Source organism: Delphinus delphis, chromosome 2 (assembly GCF_949987515.2).
Source record: "Delphinus delphis chromosome 2, mDelDel1.2, whole genome shotgun sequence".
In the NCBI taxonomy this organism is placed as follows: Eukaryota; Metazoa; Chordata; class Mammalia; order Artiodactyla; family Delphinidae; genus Delphinus; species Delphinus delphis.
The window spans coordinates 106622531-106647872 of NC_082684.1; the positions used below are offsets into that span (position 1 = coordinate 106622531).

At 47.1% G+C, this 25342-nt stretch overlaps 3 protein-coding genes across 5 annotated transcripts in view; 2 read left to right on the forward strand and 1 right to left on the reverse strand.

The window, feature by feature from the left end:
• Positions 1–1491, reverse strand: part of WDR93 (WD repeat domain 93) — a 49392-nt gene extending 47901 nt beyond the window's left edge. Inside the window, exon 1 of the mRNA XM_060005428.1 lies at positions 1362–1491. The gene's annotated coding sequence lies outside the window, so the exon portion shown is untranslated. The remainder of the gene's footprint in view (positions 1–1361) is intronic.
• Positions 1451–10573, forward strand: PEX11A (peroxisomal biogenesis factor 11 alpha). 2 transcript variants are annotated; one of them, XM_060005431.1, is made up of 3 exons: positions 1451–1635; positions 4099–4214; positions 6798–10573. In XM_060005431.1, the coding sequence occupies exons 1-3, from the start codon at positions 1580–1582 to the stop codon at positions 7367–7369; spliced, it is 744 nt and encodes a 247-aa protein (XP_059861414.1). In that variant the 5' UTR covers positions 1451–1579; the 3' UTR covers positions 7370–10573. The 2 variants fall into 2 exon arrangements, with proteins under 2 accessions (XP_059861414.1, XP_059861416.1); XM_060005433.1 differs by lacking the exon at positions 1451–1635 and having other exon boundaries at positions 4143–4214; positions 7061–10573.
• Positions 10574–12424: 1851 nt separating this feature from the next.
• PLIN1 (perilipin 1) lies at positions 12425–25067 on the forward strand. 2 transcript variants are annotated; one of them, XM_060005430.1, is made up of 9 exons: positions 12425–12547; positions 12990–13270; positions 16235–16439; positions 17617–17699; positions 18902–19166; positions 19473–19645; positions 21673–21867; positions 22268–22513; positions 23547–25066. In XM_060005430.1, exons 2-9 carry the CDS (start codon positions 13226–13228, stop codon positions 23886–23888), a joined length of 1554 nt encoding a protein of 517 aa, XP_059861413.1. In that variant the 5' UTR covers positions 12425–12547; positions 12990–13225; the 3' UTR covers positions 23889–25066. The 2 variants fall into 2 exon arrangements, with proteins under 2 accessions (XP_059861413.1, XP_059861412.1); XM_060005429.1 differs by lacking the exons at positions 12425–12547; positions 12990–13270 and having other exon boundaries at positions 16148–16439; positions 23547–25067.
• Positions 25068–25342: the final 275 nt, after the last annotated feature.

Below are 25342 nucleotides of genomic sequence, written 5' to 3' on the forward strand. Positions count from 1 at the left end.
ATCACTGTGTTGTACTTTCCCATTTTTCTGTGTCCCTCATTAATCTATTGCCCTAGGCCTAGAGCTTAGCACTGTAGTTGGTACAGTGCTAGCACTGAAATTCTTATTGCTTGCAGTATTGCCCTGCTCTGGGACATGAATTAAGAGAATACTTCTGGTTCTCTTCCAGGCACTCCCTTCTGCAAAGGATGAGTAATTCGTGGGGTAAAGAGGCTATCCCCACCCAAAGCCTAAACTGCCCCTCTTCTGGAGTCTAGACCATGTTCAGGGTACCTGTACTCCTGGAATTTACTGCCCAAACGATGCCAGGTTCTGCATGAGCCTCTTTCCCAGCTTTCTCTGGAGGGCAGAGAAATGGGTGCTAATATGGGCACCCCTAGACCTGAAAGGTGGACAAGGCATGGCGCTTTGCAGGATAATGGGCAGAACTTGCATGTGGCTTGGAGTATCCACACTATGTATGCAAGGCCCCTCTCAGTGATGTAAGTGGGAGCCAGAAGTGGGGTGGAAAGGGCTGGGAAAGGACTGGAGATCAGCTCTCCCCGCAGTACCATATTCTAGCCATGTTTCCAGGTATTCCAAGGAGTCCAAGAATCCTGAATGTTAAACTGGACTTCTTGATCATTATGACGGTACATTTGTCCAGGAAGGAGAAAAGAACGTAGCTTATTCAACAATTTGTTACCTTGATTTAAACATTTAAACATGGTTTGTGGGTCTCTATTTGTACTGTTACCCAGGGCCTGCAAATGTTAGGTGCAGGCCTGACCACGGGAATAAAGATTACAAAAATAGATGACCTTACTTTGTGACTATAGGTTGTACATTTTATAAAATTACTGCTATGGAATGAGTGGGGCTTCATGTCTTCAGCCCTCACAGAAGGAACGTTCAGTGGTGCAATTGCATTTTAATCTCTTTTTGCCCCAACTTTGTTCGCGTTAACCCTTTTAGAATTTCATCAAGTAGCAATCTTCTTTCAGTGTTAATAATCCTAACAGAAAATTCTCTCACTTTACCCAGCTCTCCTGCTAAAATACACTCCATGAATTGGCTTATTTCTGCTCTAACCATTTCCTTCCCCAGATCTGGAGCTGGTGCTGCTAATGGAAACGGAGGCACAGAGCTGGGAAACGATTAGGCTTCTCAGTTCCCAAGCAAAAGTTCAGAGGAATCTCCATTCGGGATTCCGCTGGGGGTCCCTGGGTACCCGAGATCCGAGGGGAGGCGCGGGGCGTCCCGGGGAAGGGAGGAGACGGGCTCCCTCAGATCGCCCTCTAGGAGATCCTAGAGATAGAGGAGAGTCCTGGGACAAGTGAGGAGCCGCTGCACCCGAGGGCAAAAGCCGAAGTTTCGCTCACCTGGGCCGGCAGCTTGACGTTGCCTTAGTAACCACAACTTCCGGCCCCAAACCGGAAGCCTGAGAAGTTGCTCTTCGGAAAGCGCACCCGCCCCCACGGGGGTGGGGAGACTTGGGTCCTCTGGGTGGCAGAGACTGACAGTTCCGTGGGGACTCGTCAGCAGCCCTTGAGGACTCGCAAAAGAACCCGGTGCCACTCTTGTCCTTGGGCTGGGTGCCATGGACGCCTTCATCCGCTTCACCAACCAGACCCAGGGCCGGGACCGACTCTTCAGGTGAGTCCGGTGCCCGCGGCCTCTAGCCCTTCCCCGTCCCTCAACCCGGTACAAGGTTCCCTGTTCTCCGGCATCCGGAGAAGGAAGTAGCAGCCCAGTGGACGAAAGCAGGAAGGACGCTGCCGGCTCCCGGAGGGAGTGTGGTCCGGAGCCCCTCCTCACCCTAAATTCAGTGGGGCTGGGCCGAACGCACCGCGTCCGGTCCCGAGCCTCGTGCCCCAAAGTCCCGCAGCCGCTTCGGGGGCGCTGGCAGTTAAACCAGCAGTTAAACCAGCCGACGAACCCTCCTCTCCTAACCTGAGAAAGACTGGGTTTTCTCCGCCCAACATTCTTCCGAGGAATTATTTAAGAGAAACTCTGGGTTGACATTTATGACCAGTGAAGCCAACACTTGTATTTATCTTCCGTTCTTGTCCCGTATATCTCATTGAGATAGCGCATGTGAAATAGTTTTGTGAACTGTAAAATAGTGTGGAGAGCCTCAGAAAGAACTACTGCACCTCTAAGGTACACGAAAATATTAAAGAGATTGCGGCTTTAATACTAATTCATGATGTTTCTTTTAGGAATTTGGTTGAGTCTTGCTCAATAATAAGAAATTAGTCACAGTTACAGTTCTATTTAACAGCTTTTCCTTCTTCTGGGTGTACAAGTGCTAATACACACAGATCAGTAGTAGCCCCAATAATTATGAGACTTTTGGAAGCGGACTTAATGCCAGACGTTGTTCTCAGTGTGTTACAACTATTAACCCATTTAACCCTCAACACAACCCTATTAGGTTAAATTCTCTGAATCATCCCCATTTATGTGAAACGGGGAAACTGAAGTAGAAGGTTAATAGGGACTAAGTGACTGAACTGAGCGATTTAGAACTACACAGTTGAGCCTCCCTGGTGGCACAGTGGTTGAGAGTCCGACTGGCGATGCAGGGGACACGGGTTCGTGCCCCAGTCCGGGAAGATCCCACATGCTGTGGAGCGGCTGGGCCCGTGAGCCATGGCCGCTGAGCCTGTGCGTCTGGAGTCTGTGCTCCGCAGCGGGAGAGGCCACAACAGTGAGAGGCCCGCGTACTGCAAAAGCAAACAAACAAAAAACGGTTGACTCTCGGGGCCCACTTCTTTAACTACCAAGCCATACTATCTTTCTAATTAATTTGATAGATTTTCAAAATGGTTGCATTATGTACAAACGTCATTAAAATAGAAGCCTACAAATCCAATGTACTTAGAATGTACCCTGCAAATTTTATCAGTGAGGTTGGTTAATAAATAATTGTTTAGGGGAATTCCCTGGCGTTCCAGTAGTTAGGACTCTGCACTTCCACTGCAGAGGGCACGGGTTCGATCCCTGGTCAGGGAACTAGGATCCCACATGCTGTGGCAAAAAAATAATAAAAAATAAATAATTGTTTAAGATATACTTATTTAGCAAGATGTGAGATCTCTAGTATTCATTTCCTAATCCCCTTGGTGATCTATAGCTTCTTTGAACACACTGGCATTCAGAAAATAATGCCTTGTGTTTGGACGCATTCCTATTATTAGACCAGATCTGAAAAAGGGGGATTCATTGACCTGACCAGCTTGAGCCCTCTATCCAGGAAGCATGCTTAAAAGAGAAGGAGAGATTGTTTCTTTTTACTTCATTCACAATAACAAGTTCACCATTTTGGAAAATGTGCTATATTTTTATTGAGAATAATATTTATAGCATAAAGGGATTCAAATGCGGTTACAGGACAGCAGGAGACAGGCATCTACCTACTTTATTTACTAGACTGCCAAATGCATTTAGATGTTTATGTGATATAAAAATTTTTGTTATGTTTCTGTTGGTAAGGCATTGCTATTTGTACTCATGACAATAATCACTTTATTGAATATTTAGTATTATTAAACAGGAGTCTGTATTTTATATAAAATACTAATTAGTTTCGAAAGACAAATCTGTACTTATTTATGTATTGGTGTGTATTTGGTCCTTTTATAAAAAGTTAAGCAATATGCAAATGGTGGACTTTTCATTTGGCTGTGGTTTGAGTGTGTGACCTGTCACATAAGTAGTTGGTAAAAAATATCCTTTTAGAAATCTGAAAATCTTTTAGAAATTTACACTGGAAGAAATAAAGAATATGGATCTTTGCAGACTTAACATTTTTGTGCAGTTTTACTACTTTGACTATATCCATTTCTCTGTGCCAGCAAGAGGCCTTCTGAGGAGCTGTTCACTGTATTATTGCAGAGTTTTCTTTCATTACCCTTGTGTTGCATTTCCATGACATGTTCTACCCTTTAGCCCTGTGGAGTGACTCTTGCAGAATTTTGCTCTTGTAAGAGCTGCTACATGAGAAATTGTCTTGGAAACTTTGCTTTTAGCAGGACATGTTTCTCCTTCCCCTACTTCATGAGTCAAATTTTATTTGGTTTGTAAATCGTTCTCCTCATTTTGTTTCCATTTCAGAGCCACTCAGTACACATGCATGTTGCTTAGATATTTGTTAGAGCCTAAAGCTGACAAAGAGGAGGTTGTTATGAAGCTCAAGAAACTGGAGTCCAGTGTGAGCACTGGCCGTAAATGTAAGTACCCTGTCCCTTGAGGGACAGTGGCTCCTGGTTTAGAATCCTCAGACCTTGTAATTCACAAAATATTTCCTAGGTCATGATTTTCTAGTCAATCAACTTTATTGATGAAGTTCACCAGTAAGGCTGCCCTCATGGAATGACAGGCCAAAAGGATTGAATGTTTTGCTGCACACCATTCACAAACACCCTCCTATGTTCACATTTGGTGCTACATTATATCTTTCTGCTTAATCATAACCAGTGGGACATGCAATGTGTTAGTTCACCTTTAGTTCTTAGAATCACAAAACGTTCTGGCAATCTTTGACATGAGCTTCTGGCTCCTGGGAACCCTCGAAGAATAGAATAGCTATATCCTTGACCCCCTGCCTTTTTCCCTTCTCTTGAGGGATTGCTAGAGGAAATGGATGGATACATTTTCTTAAGTCATTTGTGGGATTGTTTCATGTTAATGCCAAAAAGTGGTCAGTGCTTTGTACTCATTTAATTCACTTGAGTACCTGCTTCATATAGATATAGTCCAGAGCTTTATGGGAGAACTAAGATCACATGGTATAATGATCTAAGATTTAGTACCAAATATGTTGGTTGGGGTAGAGAAAAAGAAAGATGTTTGGTGGAGATGGAACTTGAGGTGTGGCAAGAGAGAGAAGGATTAGGAGAACATTCTTGAAGGGTGGTTTCCTCTAGTGGAGGCTCAGGACTGTTCTGGGCAAACCATTGTATTGAGGATCAATGAGAAAACTAGTTTGATGGAAACAAGACTTAGATTGTCAAGCAGAGGGATGGGAAGGAGCTTTTCTGGATGGCTTGGAAAGCCAAGATTAGAAGTTCTCAGGCTCTTTGGAATGTTGGAGCTCAAAGGTCCTTTAAAGATCACTAGTCTCTGAAGTCTAGAAAAGACTTACCCAAGGTCACTAAGTTAGTGCAACAGCCAGAACTGGAACCCAGGATTATTCATTACATATTTTGTGTTATTTTTGATAAAATAATACAAAACATTTTTCTGAGATCATAAGTTTCCTGAGGGTAGCTACTTCTGAGCTTTTGCTGAGTCTAAGATATAGTCACTTAGGGAAAATAGTTCTTTTGTATCCTCCATGATGTTTAGGACTATAACTTACTCTGAGAAGGTGCTCAGTAAATATTTATTGATTGATGCATCCCTGATTAATTGAGTTACATGCTCAGATAAAGGACATGCCCTTGCAATGGTTGATTTAATTGAATTAGGAGTCACATATGACAGTATTATTAGTTGTGTTATCCACTAAATCCTACCATCTCTACTTTGTCTTTTTGACAGTAGGGAGCCAAAGGGGCTTTGGACCAGAGAAATGGCAGTATGATAATGGTTTTTTTTTTTTAAAGCAATCTTTTAATTGGAAAGTAAGTACAGTGTAAGGTATCAGACTCTCCAAAAGAATGTTGCATCTGGAGTTCATGTAATTTGCAGTACCTTCCTTCTAAAGAAGTGTAGCTGGTGATATTCATATGTAACAATCCACACTTACGATTGACCTTTGCCTAAAGTGTGTAGTAAGTCATTGTTAATGTAGTCATTGAAATGGAGGCAATAAGTTTAAAGAGTCACTGTCTTTTTTACATTCCAGGATCATTTTAGGTGTCCTTAACATACTGTACAGTCCTCCTTTCCTGAGCAAAGACTGAGCCTCAGAGGGCGGTCAGTTGTTAAAAAAAAACAGTGCTGCTGCTGGTGGGAATGTGAATTGGTACAGCCACTATGGAGAACAGTATGGAGGTTCCTTAAAAAACTACAAATAGAACTACGATATGACCCAGCAATCCCACTACTGGGCATATACCTGAGAAAACCATAATTCAAAAAGAGTCATGTACCAAAATGTTCATTGCAGCTCTATTTACAATAGCCCGGAGATGGAAACAACCTAAGTGTCCATCATCGGATGAATGGATAGAGAAGATGTGGCACATATATACAATGGAATATTACTCAGCCATAAAAAGAAACGAAATTGAGCTATTTGTAATGAGGTGGATAGACCTAGAGTCTGTCATACAGAGTGAAGTAAGTCAGAAAGAGAAAGACAAACACCGTATGCTAACACATATATATGGAATTTAAGAAAAAAAAATGTCGTGAAGAACCTAGGAGTAAGACAGGAATAAAGACACAGACCTACTAGAGAATGGACTTGAGGATATGGGAAGGGGGAAGGGTAAGCTGGGACAAAGCGAGAGAGAGGCATGGACATATATACACTACCAGACGTAAGGTAGATAGCTAGTGGGAAGCAGCCGCATAGCACAGGGAGATCAGCTCGGTGCTTTGTGACCGCCTAGAGGGGTGGGATAAGGAGGGTGGGAGGGAGGGAGACGCAAGAGGGAAGAGATATGGGAACATATGTATATGTATAACTGATTCACTTTGTTATAAAGCAGAAACTAACACACCATTGTAAAGCAAGTATACTCCAATAAAGATGTAAAAAAAAAGAAAAAAAAAGAAAGTGCTGACCCCTCACCCTGATGCAGGGATTCTGCCTGTAAAATACTGATTAAATAACTGTTAACTCTTGTGGGTTCTTCTTGCAGGGTTCAGACTAGGCAATGTGGTACATGCTGTACAGATGATTCAGCAGAGCAGTCATGCCACTGACCTAGTGCCCCGCATCTGCCTAATATTAGCCAGCCTGAACCGTGTGATTTATTTCATCTGTGACACCATCCTTTTTGTGAGGAGTGTAGGGCTCGCCTCTGGCATTAACAAAGAGAAATGGCGAATGTGGGCTGCACGCCATTACTACTATTCTCTTCTGCTGAGCCTGGTCAGGGATCTGTATGAAATCTCCCTGCAGATGGAACAGGTTGCACACGACAGAGCAAAGAAGGAGAAATCACCATCCCAGGATCCTCTTGTGTATAGCGTGGCTGATGAGGAAACAGAATGGCTCCAGTCCTTTCTTCTTCTCTTATTCCAATCTCTGAAGAAGCATCCTCCCTTGCTCCTGGACACAGTGAAGAACTTCTGTGATATCCTGAACCCTTTGGACCAGCTGGGGATCTATAAGTCCAATCCTGGCATCATAGGCCTTGGAGGTCTCGTGTCCTCTATAGCAGGCATCATCACTGTGGCATATCCTCAGATGAAACTGAAGACCCGCTGAGGTGGTTTCAGACTGAAGACTAGTACCTGCTTTGAAGACAACCTGTTAGTGAAATGGACATTTGCATTAGGTACAGCCATGTCACACTGTGCTTACAGACTCAGTCACATGAGCACTGAGTGACCTGTGATGTGAACAGAGGTGGGGCCAAGAATGGTGGAGGGAAGAACATGAAGGTTTATGTGTTTTCTAGAGCGCTGGAGTGACTTCTGAATTTCTGAGTATTTTTCCTTCATCTAATGTTTATCGAGCATCTTTTATGTGCATGTTAGGAACTTAGTGGTTGCTGAATGGATAAAAATTAAGAGAAAAATTGAAAAGGATCCAAACTAACAAGTGGACACTAATATAACTAACTTTTGGGCCATGTGCCTCACTACTTTTGCCCAACTACAGTATGTCTGATACACACCCTCTCTCAGATTTAGTGGAGGCCCCTTATTCTCTGATCAGTTATCCCACTTCCTCCATAGCTGCCAGTGCCAGGATGGAGGAGAGCTGGGTTTATAGCCTCTTAACTTGGCTTTTACATCACTGCGCTCCTGTCTTTCCTCTGTCTAGTAGTAAAATCAGAAGTGCATCAGGCACCTTCATGGTATAAATTGTGTCTTTAAGTAGCGCAGTAAGGAAACAAAAAATCAGAAGCAGATAGAAAGGACTTGAGGTAGAAATAATGTGGAAAGTTACAGTTGGTGCCTGCAGGTTTCCCTGTGACAGATGAGGAGACTTGAGGTTAAAACTGAGGACATAACCTCATCTCTCTGACTCCCAATCCAGTGCTCTTTCCATATTTCACTGCCTTCCTGATTGAGTGGAAGTGCAAGACTCTCCAGAATCCTGTGCGAAAAGCCTTTTTTAGAACCTTTGTTGGTCAGTGGTTTATATTCTGTTCTACAAAAATTAAAACTATATCTAGAAACACCAGCAGGATGGTTTTATTTAAAACCATATAACATTTTGGGCACTTACGCGTTAATTTTCATCAAAATTTGTGCAGTTAAGAAATTTCACGAATACGATGAAATTCTACTATATTCAACAATAAATCAGAGTTCGTATTTGTAGGGTGGTTGGGGGAGGTGGAGAAGAGCAGTAAGGGGCAAGAGAAGAGGACAGTAGAACGATGAGTTGATGCCACTTGCTCGTGTTCCTACTTCTCATCTTGGATGTTGGGTTCTTATTTGTGATTACAGATCCTCTTAATTTGAGGCAAGTGAGGTAGAGAAATAGGGTACCATCAGGTAAGAGGTCAGTGTCAGTCCTGCCAGTAAAGCCATCTGACAGGACTGGATGGAAAGGAGAAAAGAAATGTGCACTAAGTAAATTTCCCATAAATGTGATTGAGATTCTTAAAAAGTAGACTCAGGTCCTTGGCTCTGTATTTTTAAAGTGACCAATCAAGATATGGGATTTGAGAAAGAACATTTTGGGAATTTAAAGAGAAAAGCTGCTAGATCAGGGCAAATAAAAAATTTAACTATTTTTACTTTGTCCAGATCTTCTACTGTAACAAATTATGTCTAATAAACTTATAGACAAAATTTATTCATGTATCTGTGAATGTGTTCTGGGAATGGAGAAGAGTTAAAAATAAGGTGATCCAAAGATAATCAGAGTCTACACAGTTGGTAGAGTGAGTTCTGGTAAAATAAGCTCTTGGCTGGAAGATCCAAGCTCAGGAAGAGGATGAAGGAAGATTTAAATGTAGAACGTCCAGGTTGAAAGAGACCTCTAAGACAATCTCATCCAGACTGCTAGCCAGGAGAGGGTCCTCTATATCATCCCTGTCAGTGGTGCTTTTGATTCTGCCTGGAGAATTTGGCCTTGAATCTGTGATGGCATTTTACAGTGGTGTCCATCTTGGTAGTTTTGTCCTCTGCAAGTTAGGGTGGGTGGTGGAGAGCTTGGGAAATGCCACCTCTTCTAGAATTTGTGAAAACCTTAATGGTGCCCTGCTACCTCCTTCCCTGTGCATCTTTGTCCTTTATAACTAACCATCCCCACCTCCAGGCCTCCACATTCATTCATGAGGGATTCTAAAAACCAAGGACATTTCTTTATTTTTCTTCCAGTTTTACTGAGATACAATTGACACAGTACTGTGTAAGTTCAAGTTGTACAGCATAATGATTTGACTTAACATACATCATGAAATGATTACCACAGTAAGTTTAGTGAACATCGATTATCTCATATAGATACAAAATTAAAGAAAGAGAAAAAAAATTTTTTTTCCTTGTGATGAGAACGCTTAGGGTTTACTCTCTTAACAACTTTCATAAATAACATAAAGCAGTGTTAATTATATTTATCATGTTGTACATTACATCCCTAGTACTTATTTGTCTTATAACTGGAAGTTTGTACTTTTTGACTGCCTTCATCTAATTTTCCCTCTCCCCACCCCCTGCCTCGTAACCACAAATTTGATCTCTTTTTCTATGAGTTTGTTTTTGAAGTAAAGGTGACCTACAGCACAATGTTAGTTCCTGGTGCACGACATAGTAATTCAATATTTCTGTACATTTCAAAATGATCACCATGATAAATCTAGGTACCAGCTGTCAACAGACAAAGATATATTTATTATATTCCCCATGCTGTACATTTCATACCTGTGACACAATTATTTTGTAACTGTAAGAAGTTTGTACCTCTTAATCTCCCTCACCTATTTCTCTCCTCCCTGCACATCCCCACCCCAAATGGTAGGTATTCTTACTAAGTGTATTTTTTGTTTTGTTTTTTTTAAATTGAAGTATAGTTGATTTACAATACTGTGTTAGTTTCAGGTGTACAGCAAAGTGATTCAGTGATATATATGTATTTTTTAGATTATTTTCCATTTTAGGTTATTACAAACCTAATATTTTTGTGGTTATTACAAAAGATATTGAATATAGTTCCCTGTGCTATACAGTAAATCTTTGTTTATCTATTTTATGTATAGTAATTTGTATCTGTTAATCCCATGCCCCTTCCCCTTTGGTAATCATAAGTTTGTTTTCTGTGTTTGTGAGTCTGTTTCTGTTTTGTATATAGATTTGTTAGTATTAGTTTTTAGACTCCACATGTAAGTGATATCATATTTGTCCAGAGACATTTCTAATAGATGTATGGGCCAGCACATTGACAACTGAACATTGTTGCCTGAGAATTTGTTTATTCAGCAACGAATGTTTGAGTGCCATTCTTAGATTTGTTTGGGATCCATTTGTGCACAAGATGACCAAGGTCCCTGTGCTCATGTGGTAGTTGGACAGGGTTGGGAGGGCCATGTAGGGATGGGGAAGAAAACAAGGTAACCATGTCCTTCAAGCTGCTGCTGGAAAGTGGACTCTTCCTGAGGGACTCCCTTAGACCCTTTCACTACTTCTCACCTCTCACCCACATTCTGGACGCCCAGCTGAAGCGGCCAAAGAACGACCTTTGTCAACAGAGCTTTCAGGCACAGAGCCCTGTATGTCCTCTGGCCCAAAGCCACGGCTTCAAAATCTTAACATTACCCTTTGGCCCAGGGTACTCTCTCGACACAGCCTCATAGATAATTTGTCCTGAACCTTGAAGTGAGGTGAGGGCTGAGGCCACTTTTTTTAGATACTTCTCTTCCTCTCCATTATTGTCTTATATTTTAAAAGCCCAGGTTGGATCAATAAGTATTAAATGTATCACATATTTATTACTCCTTTTGGAGACTGCTTGACTCTTTCCTCCCTCTCCTGCTTTATCAGTATCCTAGATACAGGATTGATACAAAGGATCTACCACAAATAGATCCTTTGGGGACTTCCCTGGTGGTGCAGTGGTTAAGAATCTGCCTGCCTATGCAGGGGACACAGATTTGAGCCCTGGTCCAGGAAGATCCCACATGCCGTGGAGCAACTAAGCCCGTGCGCCACAACTCTGAGCCTGCACTCTAGAGCCCCCGAGCCACAACTACTGAGCCTGCGCGCCACAACTACTGAAGCCCGCCCACCTAGAGCCTGAGCTCCGCAACAAGAGAAGCCATCGCAATGAGAAGAACACGGACTGCAACAAAGAGGAGCCCCCGCTCAACACAACTAGAGAAAGCCCATGCGCAGCAGCAAAGACCCAATGCAGCCAAAAATAAAGACAAAAACAAAAAAAACCCAAATAGATCCTTTGTATCAGTCTCTCCATTCCCTGCCTCTTTCTCCTATTGCCCACAGTATACAACTTAGCAGAGAGTCAACACTAAATATGATTCTACAAAAAATAAGGAAAAAAAGTTTTGTCCTATTACCCATTTTAATTAAAAAGCCCTTATTAGACAATCTGAAAACGATGGCTGAAAACCACAGCCTCCATCATCTTTGAAGCCAAGAATTAGCACCTGGGCTCCTGCCTGATTCATCGCTAAGGAAGGGATGAGAGGTGATCGGTGGTTGTCTGGATGCTGTTGATCAGTAACAGAGCCTTGGTCAACATTGTCACTTTTCCAAACTTGACAAAATCCAGTTGGCTTTCCCACTGCATATTCTGGTGGCATCTTAGACCAGGTAGAGTTCAATAAACTTTCTTGAAATCCAGGATTTTGCAGAGATTGAAATTGTTCCCTCAAAGCCTAGATTGTCAAGGAGTAAACCACAGCTCTGGTTCTCTTCTTCACTGGGAGCAATTCATCTTCATAATCAAAGACTAATACATTCAGGTAAACTGTGTTCCTGTGTGGATTTAAATCTTACTGTTCAAAATTCACTCTTGATAGTAAAAAAATAAGGATGAGGCAAATGGGTTGAAAAGGGTTCCGTAGGACCCTCTAATGGAAAAGGAGCCAAAGATTATAAAACTTTAGAGCTTATGAGTTTAATGACACATATCCCAAAATCTTCTTTCTGGAAAAGTTTCTTGAGAACTGGGGGCCAGAAATATGTTACAGAACAGCTATCTCATGGAATAATAACTCCTTTGAGTATGGTTTCCTACAGCTGTGCAATCTAACTCCTAGTTGGCTAAACCTCCTTACAGAAGTTAAGATATGCCCAGGGGACGCTGGGTCAAATAACCATGAACCAGCTTTCTCTTCCTCTCTGCCCTCCTCTATCTGGGAGGTGTTAGTAGCTTTGCTCAAGATTCCCCAGAGCAACTGGAATTGTTTCTGCTGGAGGAGACGCTCTGCAGCCCGGGCTCCGTGGGACTGAGGTGGCATCAGCTGGAGTGAGTGTGGGGATCCTGGGACAACCTTACCTGGTTTGTTTCTGAGAATTAAAGAAGTTGAGGGCAAGGGTCTTCTGGGAATTTTACTGAGGATGAAGAGGCCTGCAGGGAAACCACTAAGGGAGAGATTATTCAGGGTGAATGACCAAGAGTGTAGAGTAGATATTCTGGGGCCACTAGTTTTCCAGAACAGAGCTGAAATTGCTGGTTTTAAGAATGACTACTTTCTCCTCTGGTTGAGCACAGAGGGAGTAACTGGCAGATTTGCTTATTTAAAAAGAGAGGAATTAATGCAGAACTTTTTCATTTAAAAAAAAAAAGACTAAATCTGAAACTTTGTTTGTCTCTTTTGGACCCTCATCTAAGAGCTGCTAAACATCTACAACCTCTTATCTCTTAAAGTTACTTTCATTTTTTATTTCTTACCCTGAATCCTTATAAGAAACTACGGTCTTGACAAGTAGGCTGCGGGACAACTCATCCCTATGGGACTCTAAGGACTGGCCACTTGTCTGTGACATTCATCCTCCAAATACCTTCTCTTCAGGGAACTTGAGTTCCCAGACAGCCTGGGCCCCCCTGATGGCCATGAGAGGTAGGGGACTGATCCTGTGGATCTCAGGCTGAGGACTTTCTCATGGACCTGGAACCCTCTGCTTTGCAGCTTGAAGAGCTCCAATGGCAGTTAACAAGGGTCCAACTTTGCTGGATGAAGACCGCCCTGTAAGTAACCTGGGCTTATATGAGACAGTGGACAACTCTGTGGGGAGGAAGGAGACGGGAGGAGAAGTTCAGGGGGCTTAGAGCAAGATATGTCTAGATTATATTCATAACTCATTGACCATTATGTCTTAGTTATTCTTGCCCTCACTACCTTTTGCAGAAGGCTGTTAGAGAATGTGAGGGGGAAGAAAAGATGTCTATTAAAAACTAAGTACCTTGGAGAAAAAGCACAGAAAAGTTGGCTGGGAGGGAAAGGAGAGGAAGGGAACTACTATATTCTAAAGCCTGAAACAGAAGCCCATGCTTTGTCCACCCAGGCGAAATGTATATTTGGGATGGAGCCTCTGCATTTTGTAACTCCAGAGGCTTCTTGTATGGTGCAGTCTATGTAAATGGCACCTCTTAGAGTTACACGATGCACATTATGTATGTGGGAAGGGGTTAGAGGGGCAGTGTGTCCAGTTTGTGTGTCTGACCTGGTTTTCAGTGTGACTCAGAGTGGTTTGACACATTTAGGTGTATTGATGCCTCCTGGCAAGGCCTCTCTAATTTAGGTACAGTTCAAATAGTGAAACTTAAAAATTGTGAACCCTTATAATACCCATCTTGTCCCAAGTTAGGCTTTAACTAACCTCTGTACTAGTAATCACCATGTTAAGTTTTTTATTGGATCATAGAACACAGAGAGGCATAAAATGATCAAGTGCATAGTTAAGAGGTATTGATAGTTTATTGCCGTCCCAGGACCTCTCTCCTTTGGCTTTGCCTATAACAACTCCTGAAGGTTCTGTCCAAAATGTTAAAGAAATTTTTTCTTGTTTACAGTCATAATCTTTTTCTAGTTCAAATTTCAAACTCACCTGCAAGACCAAAAGCTGAAATATTGCAGCTTGCTGTCTAGTATACATCAGGTCTCCTTGATGGGTCTTCTAATTCAGCCGCCTACAAACAGAAGAAGCTAGGTCCTCACCTTTAGAGTAGAACTATGCAACAGTGCATATTCAAAGCTACAGAAAGAGCTCGAACATCTGAGTCAGACCTGGGATGTTTATGTGGAGAATTCTTAATATTCCTAAGAACAGACAGAAAAATATAATACCCTTCACTAGCCCCAGCAACCATAATCCATGGACAATTGTGCCTCATCCTCACCCCATTCATTCCCCAGCCTTGTGTTTTTTGTTTTGTTTTGTTTTTGTTTTTTTGCGGTACATGGGCACTGCTGTGGCCTCTCCCGTGGCGGAGCACAGGCTCAGGACGCGCAGGCTCAGCGGCCATGGCTCACGGGCCCAGCCGCTCCGCGGCATGTGGGATCTTCCTGGACTGGGGCACGAACCCGTGTCCCTTGCATCGGCAGGCGGACTCTCAACCACTTCGCCACCAGGGAAGCCCCCTTGTGTTATTTTGAAGCAAATCTCAGACATGCTGTTTCAGGCCTGAGTTGGCCTGGCAGTGCCACTCACTAGCTGTGTGATCTTGGGTAAGTCACTTCACATCTCTGAGTCTTTGTCTCATTGGCAAAGTGCTGATGATAATGCTGTCCTCAGAGTGTCGCTCTTAGAATTAAATGAGGTCATATCATGAAAGCACCCCAATCAGTGCCTGGAGCATAATGGCACTGAGTAAATGTTTCCCTCTGCAGGATTAGAATCCACTTTTTCTTTTTTTTTTTTAACCTCAAAGATCAGTGTTTCTCCACTAAGATTCTTAGGTGATCTAAAGTTTAATTAAGTGCCTGCTGTTGAGATTAGAATGCATTAATAAGAGCACAGCACCCCAATAACGAGAGGTGATGGTTTCACTATACCTCACACACTCAGACCACACCTGGAATGCTGTCTTCAAGTGTGAGTGCTATATTTTTTAGAAAGGCGATGTCAAACTGTAGTGTGTGCAGAGGAGGGAATCAGCAGATCAGGGCGCTGAGCCGTTTGTAAGCTAAGTAAGGAACTAGAGCTATTTAGAATGGAGAAGGGACTGCTAAAGGGAGAAATATTTGTCTTCAAGTGTGTGAAAGGCCAGCCCATGAATGATGAAACAGATTTCCTCAGTATTGTTACACAGGGCAGAGAGTGGAGCGGATTTCAGCTCAGCCACGCTGTCCAACAAGGGGCATAGGCCACTCTATGAGGGGTGAGCTCCATGCAAGGAGACGTCCAAATACAAGCCTCCCAGAGGGACCATGGGAAGCAGTCTTGCTACAGAGGCCCCTGGAGGCCTAAGATTCTGTGATTCTGTATGGTTGGGCAGATCTAAACTTAACACCTTAGGTGCAGCCCTGACTGTGATTCACCTATTCAACTAACATTACTGTGCAGGCTTTAGGTTAGGCCCTGGAGATACAGAGATGACAGTCTCCTGGGAGAGAGCCAAGTACACACATGATCAATACGAGCACCATGTATGATACGGAAACAACCCAGCGAGGGAAGTGGTGGCTTCTGATGTGAAGGAGGAGAGTCAGGAAGCTTCACACAAGAAGCAATGCTCAAGCCGTGTCTTGAAGGAGTGACATTTTGCCAGACGGAAGGGACTGTGGGAGGGAAGGGGAGCATCCTAGGCAGTGGGACAAGCACTGGAGGCAGGGAGGCAGTCTCCCGAAAAGACCAGAATGATGTTCAGATGAAGCTACCAATCCAAGATGGACTAAAACTCCAGGCAGGTGCGCCGACACACTTGCTCCTACCATTAAGTTTAAGTGGGGTGGCTGCGGGTTGGGGGGTAGCCCCTGGAGGCCAGAGTTTGCCCAGTAGCTCTCCAGAGCCAGGATTGTGACCAGGAGAGCATGGCAGCTTGGCTCTTGTTTTCCCTGTGGGGCCTCCAGAGACCTCTCTAGTCTGGGTTTCTCCTAGGTCTCTTGGACCCAGGCCAGCCCTAATGGGCTCCATGGCCCTGGGGCTGCCTCCCCAGAAGGTGGGAGGAGGAGGTGGGATGACTTCAGTACCTGCTTTCCTTCCACTCCAGGAGCAGGAGAACGTGCTGCAGCGGGTTCTGCAGCTGCCGGTGGTGAGCAGCACCTGTGAGTGCTTCCAGAAGACCTACACCAGCACCAAGGAAGCCCACCCCCTGGTGACCTCTGTATGCAGTGCATACGAGAAGGGCGTGCAGAGCGCCACCAGCTTGGCAGCCTGGAGCATGGAGCCGGTGGTCCGAAGGCTGTCCACCCAGTGTGAGTCCTTGCACTCGGAGGCTGTCTGCCTGTTCAGTGATGCTCACTGCCTGCCTGCCAATCTTTTGTCCGTCTATCAGTCTGTTTGATAGCTTGCTTGTCTGTCTGCCTTTTTGTTTGTCTGACTGCCTTCCTGAGTATCTACATCCCATTACATAGTCTTTTCATCTACAGATATAGATGATATAAATATAGATGTAGATATAGATATAGGTCTCTTCTCATGTATAGATGCCTCATCTGTAGCCCAGCTGGCATTTTCCTAGGACGACAATGATGGGCCACATAATTGGCAGGAGAAGGGGTGGGCAGAGCTATGAGGGCAGTGGTGGGAGTGGGGGCCCATGGCAGACCAGACACCCACTTTGGCTCCAAATCCAGCAGCAGCAGCAGGAACTAGCAGAGTCTGGCACAGAGGCAGAGGCAGTGGGCACTAGGGCTAGCCTGGCAGGGATGGGGGGAGAGGAGGGAGAGGGGAAGCCCTCTGGGTCCAGCAGCTGATGGTACTGGCCCCATGACAGGCCGGGGCAGCAGAGAGCTACCAGTCGGGGCTCTGAAGGTGAGGACAACTTACCAGACCTGCCCCTGTTCAAATTGTTCTGCCCCGTTGGAAAATATGGTCTCCACGGCACGGCTCTGGGCTGAGGGAAATTCCAGAAGTCTAGGACCTGCCACAGTCCTGATTACAGAGTTATGGGTATCTGAGGATTTGGCACAGCCAACGGGAGAGGGCAGATATAAAGAAGCGCTCACCCAAAGAGGGGTTGTAGGAGGAGGAGAGACCAGGATCTGTTGGTGATTCACAAAGGTTCTGTCACTTCCTCCTCACGACAACCCTGCAAGGTTTGTCCGCATTAATCCACATTTTACAAGTGAGGAACTTGAGGCTCAGCCAGGTTGCGACCTGCCTGAAACTACACTGCAGATGCAGGTGCTGGGCTTTGAGTGCAGATCTGCATGACTCCAGAGCTCCAGCTCAGAGGGAAAACATCCTGCTCTCAAGGAGTCACAGTGAATGGTGGCTAAAGGTAGCAGAGGGCCTCAGATTCCCAGATGCTTTGGGGGTAGCAGGGCTGGGGGTTTTGAGGGCTCCAAGGTGCCTTCCTTGGCACAGAGGCCCCTGCTGGGCTCTCACAGTGGGGGCAGAGCTCACCTGACCATGGCCTTTTGCTTCCAGTCATAGCTGCCAACGAGCTGGCCTGCCGAGGCCTGGACCACCTGGAGGAAAAGATCCCGGCCCTCCAGTATCCTCCCGAAAAGGTGAGCCCCTCCCCTCTTCTCTAAGGCTCCCCACATTCTGTTGTCACTGCCTCCCAGTTGAGGAGAGGGCACGAGCCCATGATGCATAAATGTGAGTCTTTTGTTTCTGTGGCAAATGCCTTCCAAGGCTGGTGGCAGCTGCCTGTCCCTAAGACCATACGATGGGCTTCTTCCTCTCCCTGTGGGGCCAGATGAAGGCAGGCTTTCTGAAACCAGCAGGCACAGCCCAGAGGCAAACTCAAACAGGAGCTTGGGGTAGGGCCCACTGCTTCTGATTCCCTGCTCTTTGGACCGTTTGGTGACTACAGCCACCTGAGATCATGGGTCACACTCGTCAGATCCCAGGATTGCAGTCCCATGTCCTCAAGATCCAACACTTTATGGACCATGAGACTGAAAATGTCACTTCACCTGGATGGCTATTCATTGGGCATTTGCCATGGTAAGGGCCATGTCTGGTGCTTTGGGGGAATAAGTTGCACTCTCAGACGCTATCCATCTCACTGACAAACTACCACCCATCTCACAAACATTTACTGAGCCCTACCCTATGACAGGGGTCATGACATATGATTTATAGAGCCCTCTCATTTAATCCTCTTGTCAATCCTCTGGTATAGGGGTGGGTATCCCCATTTTACAGATGAGAAAACTAGTGACTTCCCCCTGACCACACAGCCTTAAGTGGAGGCCACATGAGAGCAGGTCTATTTGGCTCTGAGGCGTGTGCTCTTCACTTATTTTTCCAGATAAACGGCAACGTCTTTGTCACAGAAGAGCTCCTAAGGCAAAGGAGAGAAAGACATTATTTCAATGCAGAACCTGTAGGAAGATCAACCACATCTATAAGTCCACATAAGTGCAGATAGGAATGTGAGCAATGTTATGAGGGCAAGACAGAGCAGACAGCAGAGGAATTTGGAAGAGGAGATGTCTTGTGTGCATGAGGTGTTATCAAGGAGGTGGACTTTGGGGGGCATTCTTGAAGGATGGTTAGGATCTTGACAGGTAGAAATGGGGTGCAAAGAAGCCAGGAGATCTAAGTGGTTGGCACAAGAAGGACTGGAGCCCTTTTCCTTTTAAGTTCAGCTTAATCAAGCTGCCCAAATATTGGTGCCAGTCCCCTTTAAATGAGGCTTTCCTGAAGCTGGGCTCAGGGTCTGTCAGATCCAATGCCTGACTCCCCTCCCCACTTCCTCCAGATTGCTTCTGAGCTGAAGGACACCATCTCTACCCGCCTTCGCAGTGCCAGGAACAGCATCAGTGTGCCCATCGCCAGCACTTCAGACAAAGTCCTAGAGGCCGCTCTGGCTGGCTGTGAGCTCGCCTGGGGGATGGTCAAAGACACTGCCGAATTTGCTGCCAACACCCGAGCTGGCCAGCTCGCCTCTGGAGGGGCCGACTTGGCCTTGGGTGGTGTTGAGAAGGTGGTAGAGTTCCTCCTCCCTCCAGCCAAGGAAGAGTCAGGTATCTGCCATTAGGGGGCCTGGGGAGTGAGTTGGCCCCCATGCTGCTTGGGAATTAGGAAGAGGCAGCCAGGGCCCATCTAGCCCCTGCTCTGGAACAGGGATGGCCCAGCAAGATTTTCAGATGGATCCATCCTCACCTAGCCCTCTCTCCCCATTTTTAAGTGGAGAAAGTGAGTTGCCCAAATCACCAGCAAGCTTGTGGTGGAGCTAGGATGACCACTTTCTAACCCTAGACACAACCCAGCTTTGCCCAGTGCCTTTCTGATCAGCTTTCCTTTCCTTCCCCTCACAAACTCCTACCTAGCCCCTGCTCCAGGACACCAGCATGCCCAGAAACCTCCCCAGGCCAAGCCGGGCCTCGTGAGCAGGGTTGGGGCCCTGGCCAACACTCTCTCTCAACACACCTTCCAGACCACAGCCCGGGTGCTGAAACAGGGCCAGGCCCTGGCCATGTGGATCCCAGGTGTGGCGCCCCTGGTGAGTGTCTGCCCTGAGCTCTGACTGACCCACGGCCTGGGAACCCTGTCTGTGGGCCTCCTGGTCCCTCCCATCCCCTACCCAATTCTGCCTCCTGTCCTAGGAACTTCCTCTCTTCCAGCCTGGGCGGGGACTTTAGGTCTAAGGACAAGAGGACTTAGGTGGGGTGGTGGGCTAGTCCTCTAGGATGCAAGGGGAGAGGGCAGGCCTGCTTGTTAGGGTGGTCCTGCCCCCCACCCTCTTCTGTCTCTCCCATTCTCCCTCTGAGTCACCCCCACCCTCCCAAGCCTTCCTCCTCCCAAGTGGGCCCTCCCACTTGTGAGGAAGCAGAGACCCCCCCCCCCCCCCCCCGCCCCATCTGCCCTCTAGGCACTAGGGAGTGTCATCTGTAAATAAGCAAGGCACAAAACCCATTCTGTTGGGCAGAGAGCCCCAGCTGGGCTGTGTCTCTGACTGTGCCCAGGGTTCTGGTTTCCCTTTTAGAGGCTTCTAATTTGCATCCCACTGCACCCAAGGTAAAGCTGCCTTTTCTAGGCCCAGATAGGGCTTACTCCCCACCACACCCCACCTCCACCTCTCTGTGTATTTTAGCAGAGATAGCCTGGATTATTTTCATAGGAACTTTAGTAAGAAACTAAGCAGCCCCCCACCTCAAAAAAAAGGAAATAAAAGCATTAACGCATAAATGTCAGCAAACAAGATAACCACTTCTCAGCCATCAAGAGGGTGGTACTTTTAAAAGCATCCTCAGGCCTGGCTCATTCATTCAAGCAAATGTTTGCTGAGAACCTACTATGTGCCAGTTCCTGTAGCTCCAGTAGGGATACAGGAGTAGTAGTTCTCCTCTGTCACCTGCACTGGGGGGCCACTTCCCCATGGGGGCTAGACTAACTCCTGCGCCCTGGCCTAGCCCCTAGTGGGCGGGGGCCACTGAACGGCACAGCCTCAGCCACCACCGTTCATATAGAAAATAATGGTGTCCCAGGGACTTCCCTGGCGGTCCAGTGGTTAGGACCTTGCCTTCCAATGCAGTGGGTGTGGGTTCGATCCCTGGTCAGGCAGCTAAGATCCCACATGCCTCGCAGCCAAAAGACCAAACATAAAACAAGCAATACTGCAACAAATTCAATAAAGACTTTAAAAATGGTCCACATCAAAAAAGAAAAAAATCTTAAAAAGAAAATAATGGTGTCCCCTAAGGATGTATAACAAGGAGACCCTGTTTGTGGGGTTCCCTAGGGGTTTGAAATGAGCCAAGCTGTGCCCCAGGGGACACCAGCCCACCTACCCATGTCAGTTTCCTCCCATGGGATCCTCTGGCCCACTTGATTTTTTTCACTCTTTAAAAGATCTGCAGGGAGTATGTACTAAAGCTAAACATACATATCCCCTATGACTCAGCAATTCCACCCGACAGAAATAAGAGCTTATGTCCCCCAAAGACACACCGGAAATGTTCCTATCAGCTTTATCCTTAGCCAAGAACTGGAAATAACACAAATGTCCATCAACAGTAGAATGGGTATATTGTGGTATATTTATTCAGTGGAATATGACACAAATGAAAAAGGAGGAACTACTCTGACACTCAGTAATGTGGATGAATCTCACAACACAACGTTGAACAAAAGCTATTCATGAAAGAAAACACGTTGTGTGAGTCCATTTACAAATGAGAAAAATCAATGCATGGTGATAGAGGCCAGAATGTGGCCACCCTTATGTGGTACTGACTGGGTGAGGGGCACAGGGAGTCTTCTGGGGTGTCGAAAATGTCTATATCTTGATCTGTAATGGTCACACAGGTGTGTGTTTCTAAAAATTCCCAGAGGTGTATACTAAAGCTTGTGCACCTTGGTGGGTGTAAGTTACCACTCCATAAAAAGTTTGAAGAACAGTCTGCTGGGGCCAGGCCCTGCTTGCCTCCCCCAACCCTGACCCTGGGGGTGAGGGGCTTTGCCTGCTGGGGCTGCCCAGCCTCTGGCAGGGGCTGTGAAACCAGCAGCCCGCCACCTTCCCGCCCTCAGAGCAGCCTGGCCCAGTGGGGCGCATCGGCGGCCATACAGGTGGTGTCCCGGCGGTCGAGTGAGGTGCGGGTGCCCTGGCTGCACAACCTCACTGCCACCCGGGAGGAGGACCACAATGACCAGATGGACACAGAGGGGGAGGAGACAGAGGTGGAGGAGGAGGAATCAGAGACGGAGGAGAACAAGCTCAGTGAGGTAAGGGAGAGAGCAGAAGCCGAGCGGGATGCGGGAACCTGGAGGTCCCACAGCCCACCGAGGGGGTGAGAAGCAGAGGCCCCGGGTGAAACAGGGGCCCCAGGAATGTAGTACATGGGTGCAGTGCTCTTCACCTCACCCCCAAACGCCCAGATAACAAAGTTCTCTCAGAGGATCCTCACAACAACCCCATAAAATAGGCAGGACAGAGATTGTCATCCCCATTTTGCAGATGAAGAAACTGAGGTTCAGAGAGCAGAAGTGACCTGCCCAAGAGCCAGGCTAATAGCTTTTTCAGTTTGGTATCCACGTTCTTTCCCCTCTAGCTCTGGGGATGGTGAGGAGAGGGGAAGGGTCAGGGGAGTTGCTGAGGAGGCACTGACCTTGCTCTGGCCCACAGGGAGCAGCCCTGCCTGGCCCACAAGACCTCCTCGGTGGTGTGGTGCACACCCTGCAGAAGGCCCTCCAGAGCACCATCTCGGTCGTGACGTGGGTGCCTGCGGCTGTGCTGGGCACGGCAGGGAGGTTGCTGCATCTCATGCCAGCCCGTGCTGTCTCCTCCGCCAAGGGCAGGGCCATGTCCCTGTCTGATGCCCTGAAGGGCGTTACTGACAACGTCGTGGACACCGTGGTGCACTATGTGCCGGTGAGTCCCCCTACCCTTCTGGCTAACCCTCCCCCTCCCCCCCCACCCCTGAAAGGACAGATAAAGCAGATTTGACTGAAGGGGCTGCAGCTGCCCTCCCTTCCCCAGTCTCTGATCCTCAGTGCCCCAGAAACATTTTGACATACTATGGCCTTGACTGGGGGCCTTGGCAGCCCCCAAAGTACAGAGACCTGTGGCCTTGGCCTGAGACCTTTCCCCACATCTGTCCTTCCCACCTGCTGCTGGGGAGGTCACCCACCATTAATCTGGGGGTCCCAGTGGCCAAGTCCTCACCCCTCAGCTCCGAACTGAAGGACCTGGCAGGTTTGCATGCTGCTCCCTGGGAAAGCGTTGCAGGGAGGCTTCCAGGGCACCCTGCGGGGTCGGCTAGGTTCCAGGGGACAGCAGCTGCCGCCATGCCAATTCCAACACCTGTCACCAACAGGAAAACCCCAAGGAGTGCCAGTACTATCACTTTGGGGGTCCCTGGGTCCCTTTCCAGAGCAAGTTACAGGTCGAGCAGTCAGTAGGAGGGCTGGTCAGGGCAGGAGGCCCCTTAGAGCTGAGGGTTGAGGGAGGCTGTGAGGGTAGTGGGGGAATGGGTTACTCAGCCACTCACTCTCACCAAGAGGCATGGCAGGGGGTCTTGGCAGCCAGCTTGTTCACCTTGGGCCCAAAACAGAGCCAGGCGTGGGTACCCTGACCCAGGCAGGGGCAAGGAAGGGTCCAAGGAAGGGTCAGGAACGCCACTGACCTCCCACTGAGGAACCTCCGAGGGAGACCCGAGGGGTCCAGAAACTTTAGAGGGTGGCTGTCTGCCTTGCCTTGGGGGTCTGGACTGTGCACACTGTCAGGGAGGGCAGGACCTAAGCGGTCTCCCCCACACCCTCCATCCCTGTCCCACACCCTGGCCTCTGCCCTCCGGACGGTCGCTCCCTGGAGGCGTGACCGCGAGGGCCGCAGAGGAGGCGGTGGTGGGAGGCGCAGGGACTAGGGCCAAGGCGGGGGCCTAACGTGGTTTGCCGGCCCCCAGCTCCCCAGGCTGTCGCTGATGGAGCCCGAGAGCGAATTCCGGGAGATCGAAAACCCGCCTGCCGAGGCCGAGAGCCCGGAGGCGGAGCGCAGGGGGTCCGGGGCGCTGCCCGCCGGCTCGGATACCGCGTCGCGCCCCGCGCAGTCCCGCGGCAGCCTGCGCAGCGCTCGGGGCCCGGGCGCGGAGGACCGGGTGGACACGGCCGCCGCGCCGCGCACCGCCTTGCCGGCCATGCCCCGCGAGAAGCCCGCGCGCAGGGTCAGCGACAGCTTCTTCCGGCCCAGCGTCATGGAGCCCATCCTGGGCCGCACGCAGTACAGCCAGCTGCGCAAGAAGAGCTGAGCCCGCTGCCCCCATCGCCCTCCCGGCCCGGCCCGCCGCCCCGCCCCGGCCGAGCGCTGGGGCTGTTGTCTCCTGAAAACAAACAGAACCTACATGTCCAAATGAGCATTGACTTCTTCCAAGTAGTCCCCTTGGGTCCCGAGCCTCATTCCAAGGATGCTGCCAAGGCACACATCATCTTCTGAGCATCCTTTTTGGGCTTAGCTGTCAGAGCCCATTTTTGAGAAGCATCAGACTAGCAGTCTGCTTTAATTCTATGCCTTGTTATTTTTACCAAAAGATTAATTGCCTAACTTGATCTCTCACTTCTTTCACTAAATTTGTGGCCAAGTGACATTTAACTGTTTCCAGTATTTACATCCATCCTCTGTAGACAAATATTTGTCACCAGTGAACGTGTCACTACCCTAAAGGTTCAAGCAGTAGATCCTGCCACATTTTTAAGCCCTGAATGCAGAGATTCCTCTGAGTATACAGGCTCTCAGAAGACTACTTTGAGGGGAACAGCAATCAGGTGCAAAAGCTCTTGAGTGTTTATATACCTACGAGCATCACTTTCTGAGTGCCCCACACTCTTCACAGGCTGAGTCCTGGCCTGTGCTCTGTAGCGCCACCGTCCTGTTCACAGCTACATTTCCATTTGCACCCTTACTGCTTTCCACCTGCATGTTCACCCTTCCGTCCACTTCTCGAATGCTGGCGCCCCTAGTGCTGGGAGACAGTGGTGATCGTTTGTTATACAGTATAGACCATATATTTGGACTCTATAGCCACTGTTCATTCCAAGCCCTATTTTTGAAAATGTTAATATTTCTTACATTTGGAAATGCATACATATAAGTTAAAAATTCAAACACTGCCAAAGGATGTGTGCCTTCCTCCCTGAGTTCCCTGGTTTCTCTTCCCCAAAGCAACCATGGTGCCAGTCTCTTCTGTATCTTTCTGATTACGGACTGTGCATGCACAGGCACATGTGTATATACTCCCCACTGTTTACACAAGCTGTGGGAGGTTATACTCAGTGCTGTTTTCACTCAGCAATACATCTTAGAAATCTTTTTTGTATCAGTATCATAAATCCTCCTTGCTCTTTTTAACAGCCACACAGTAAGTGCTTCATAATATAGATGTGCTATGTTTGATTAAACTAGTGCCCTAATCATGGACTTTTAGGTTGTTTCCAATTGTTTGCTCCTTCGAACAGTGCTACAGTAAATGTCTTTATACAAACGTTTCATGTAGACGTGTGCATATAGCTATAGGGTAAATTTATAACTTGGAATGATGACATGTCGAGTGAAAGGGAACGTTCATTTTAAACCTTGATAGATAATGCCAAGTAGCCTTCCAAACCAAACTCAGTTTTTCTTGTCATCTGCAGCTGCACAGATAATTCTGACACTTCTGTCAGTCCTTTTAGACATCTCTATATATATACACTCAGCCCCTATAGG

What these genes read in the sequence shown, in the direction of transcription:
- PEX11A (XM_060005431.1), top strand. Translation starts at nt 1,580, where the DNA reads ATGGACGCCTTCATCCGCTTCACCAACCAGACCCAGGGCCGGGACCGA. An exon ending in GGCCGGGACCGACTCTTCAG is followed by an intron (nt 1,636 to 4,098) that starts GTGAGTCCGGTG and finishes TTTCCATTTCAG; the next exon opens with AGCCACTCAGTACACATGCA. An exon ending in TGTGAGCACTGGCCGTAAAT is followed by an intron (nt 4,215 to 6,797) that starts GTAAGTACCCTG and finishes TTCTTCTTGCAG; the next exon opens with GGTTCAGACTAGGCAATGTG.
- PLIN1 (XM_060005429.1), top strand. Translation starts at nt 16,148, where the DNA reads ATGGGCTCCATGGCCCTGGGGCTGCCTCCCCAGAAGGTGGGAGGAGGA. An exon ending in TCCAGCCAAGGAAGAGTCAG is followed by an intron (nt 19,167 to 19,472) that starts GTATCTGCCATT and finishes ACTCCTACCTAG; the next exon opens with CCCCTGCTCCAGGACACCAG. An exon ending in AGGAGAACAAGCTCAGTGAG is followed by an intron (nt 21,868 to 22,267) that starts GTAAGGGAGAGA and finishes TCTGGCCCACAG; the next exon opens with GGAGCAGCCCTGCCTGGCCC.